This window comes from Rhinopithecus bieti, unplaced genomic scaffold, assembly GCF_001698545.2.
Source record: "Rhinopithecus bieti isolate Rb0 unplaced genomic scaffold, ASM169854v2 scaffold_62086, whole genome shotgun sequence".
Taxonomy (NCBI): domain Eukaryota; kingdom Metazoa; phylum Chordata; class Mammalia; order Primates; family Cercopithecidae; genus Rhinopithecus; species Rhinopithecus bieti.
In genome coordinates, this window is record NW_016898360.1 from 1 (window position 1) to 1,243 (window position 1,243).

The following is a 1,243-nucleotide window of genomic DNA, read 5'->3' on the forward strand; positions in this document are numbered from 1 at the left end:
CTGTGCCTGTGTCATGGGCGTTCCTGGTCTGGGGATTGAAGGCAGCCCCAGTTGGGAGATACTTGCCGGCAGGAGGTCTCGAAGGGTACAGACTCGTTGGCTACCAGCTTGGTATGGGAGCAGATGGTCTCTGGGTACACAGGCCCACTGTCCACGTGGGCATGGTAGTGGCCCCCCTCACCATATCGAACAACCTGCAGCGGCTCGCTGAGCTCCACGATCTCAGGCGACAGGCGAGTGAGGCGCAGCACCCTGGTGGGCAGCAGGCATTTGGCTGGGCAGCCCCAGGCAAGGTGGTGACCTGATGGAGCTGGCCAAGGTGGACCCTGGGCCTGCCACAAGCTCTGCCCCTACCCATCTCCCCTGGAAGTCCCTTGAGCCATCTCAGACTGGCCCTGTAAGAGTAGGAAGGGGTTACTCATGATGAGTCCTTCTCCCTCAGATGCCAAAGACAGAGACACCTGCTGTGTGGAAATGATGACATTTCCACTAAATAAAGGGGTGGGAGTCCTGAGGTCCTCCTCCCGTGGAAGGAAGTTGTTTATTTAAAACCCTTGCCTGCTCTGACGGAAGGGGTCCTGTGGGCAAAGATAAGGGGTCATTTATCAGCAGAAAATAAGTGCTCAGTCTCTCTAATCCCAGTGGCCCACTGTGCGCCTGCGCAGAGGGCTAATTTGCCTTTGTTAATTGCCTGTCTTTCAGTGGGTCCCAATCCTGGTCTGATAAATGGAACTTAATCCCAAATGGGTTAATACATTCTGTCCTCTTGGCCCCAGACAAGGGCTTCTGTGGAGGCCCTGCCCAGTCTTCTCCCCTGCTCCAGTAAGAACAGTTTCAGGTGCTCACCTCTGGCGGATGGCACGCATGACGTGGTGGGCACCCTCACCCTGGTAGAGCCAGGTATGGTGGCTGTTCCGCACCAGCTCACTGGACTCTGCCTTGTGGCTCCTCATGTACTTGTGGAAGTCCCGAAGGTCCATGTTGGAGAACTCCTGCAGACTCAGCACTCCTGCACAGGGCACCCAACCATCAATGCTCGCCAAGCCCATATTGGGAGGCCACAGTGGCAGGCTGCACTTCCCTACCTACCCCAAGGCAGCAGCAGCCCCTGACCTCAGGCACTGAGGGGTCATGTACACTTGTCCCCCCCCGGACTTTTGGGTCACATGAACCTGGTTTCTGTCACAACAAGCTTTACAGGAAGACCCAGAGCAGTTCCTTTTCTCAGTTTAAGCCCTAATTT

General features: G+C 56.2%; 1 protein-coding gene across 1 annotated transcript; it reads right to left on the reverse strand.

Moving 5' to 3' along the window:
- On the reverse strand, positions 1-1,237 carry LOC108526017 (transmembrane prolyl 4-hydroxylase-like). Its single transcript, XM_017866731.1, has 2 exons — positions 847-1,237; positions 1-252 (listed from the first exon to the last, which is right to left on the reverse strand). The coding sequence occupies exons 1-2, from the start codon at positions 1,047-1,049 to the stop codon at positions 12-14; spliced, it is 444 nt and encodes a 147-aa protein (XP_017722220.1). The 5' UTR covers positions 1,050-1,237; the 3' UTR covers positions 1-11.
- Positions 1,238-1,243: the final 6 nt, after the last annotated feature.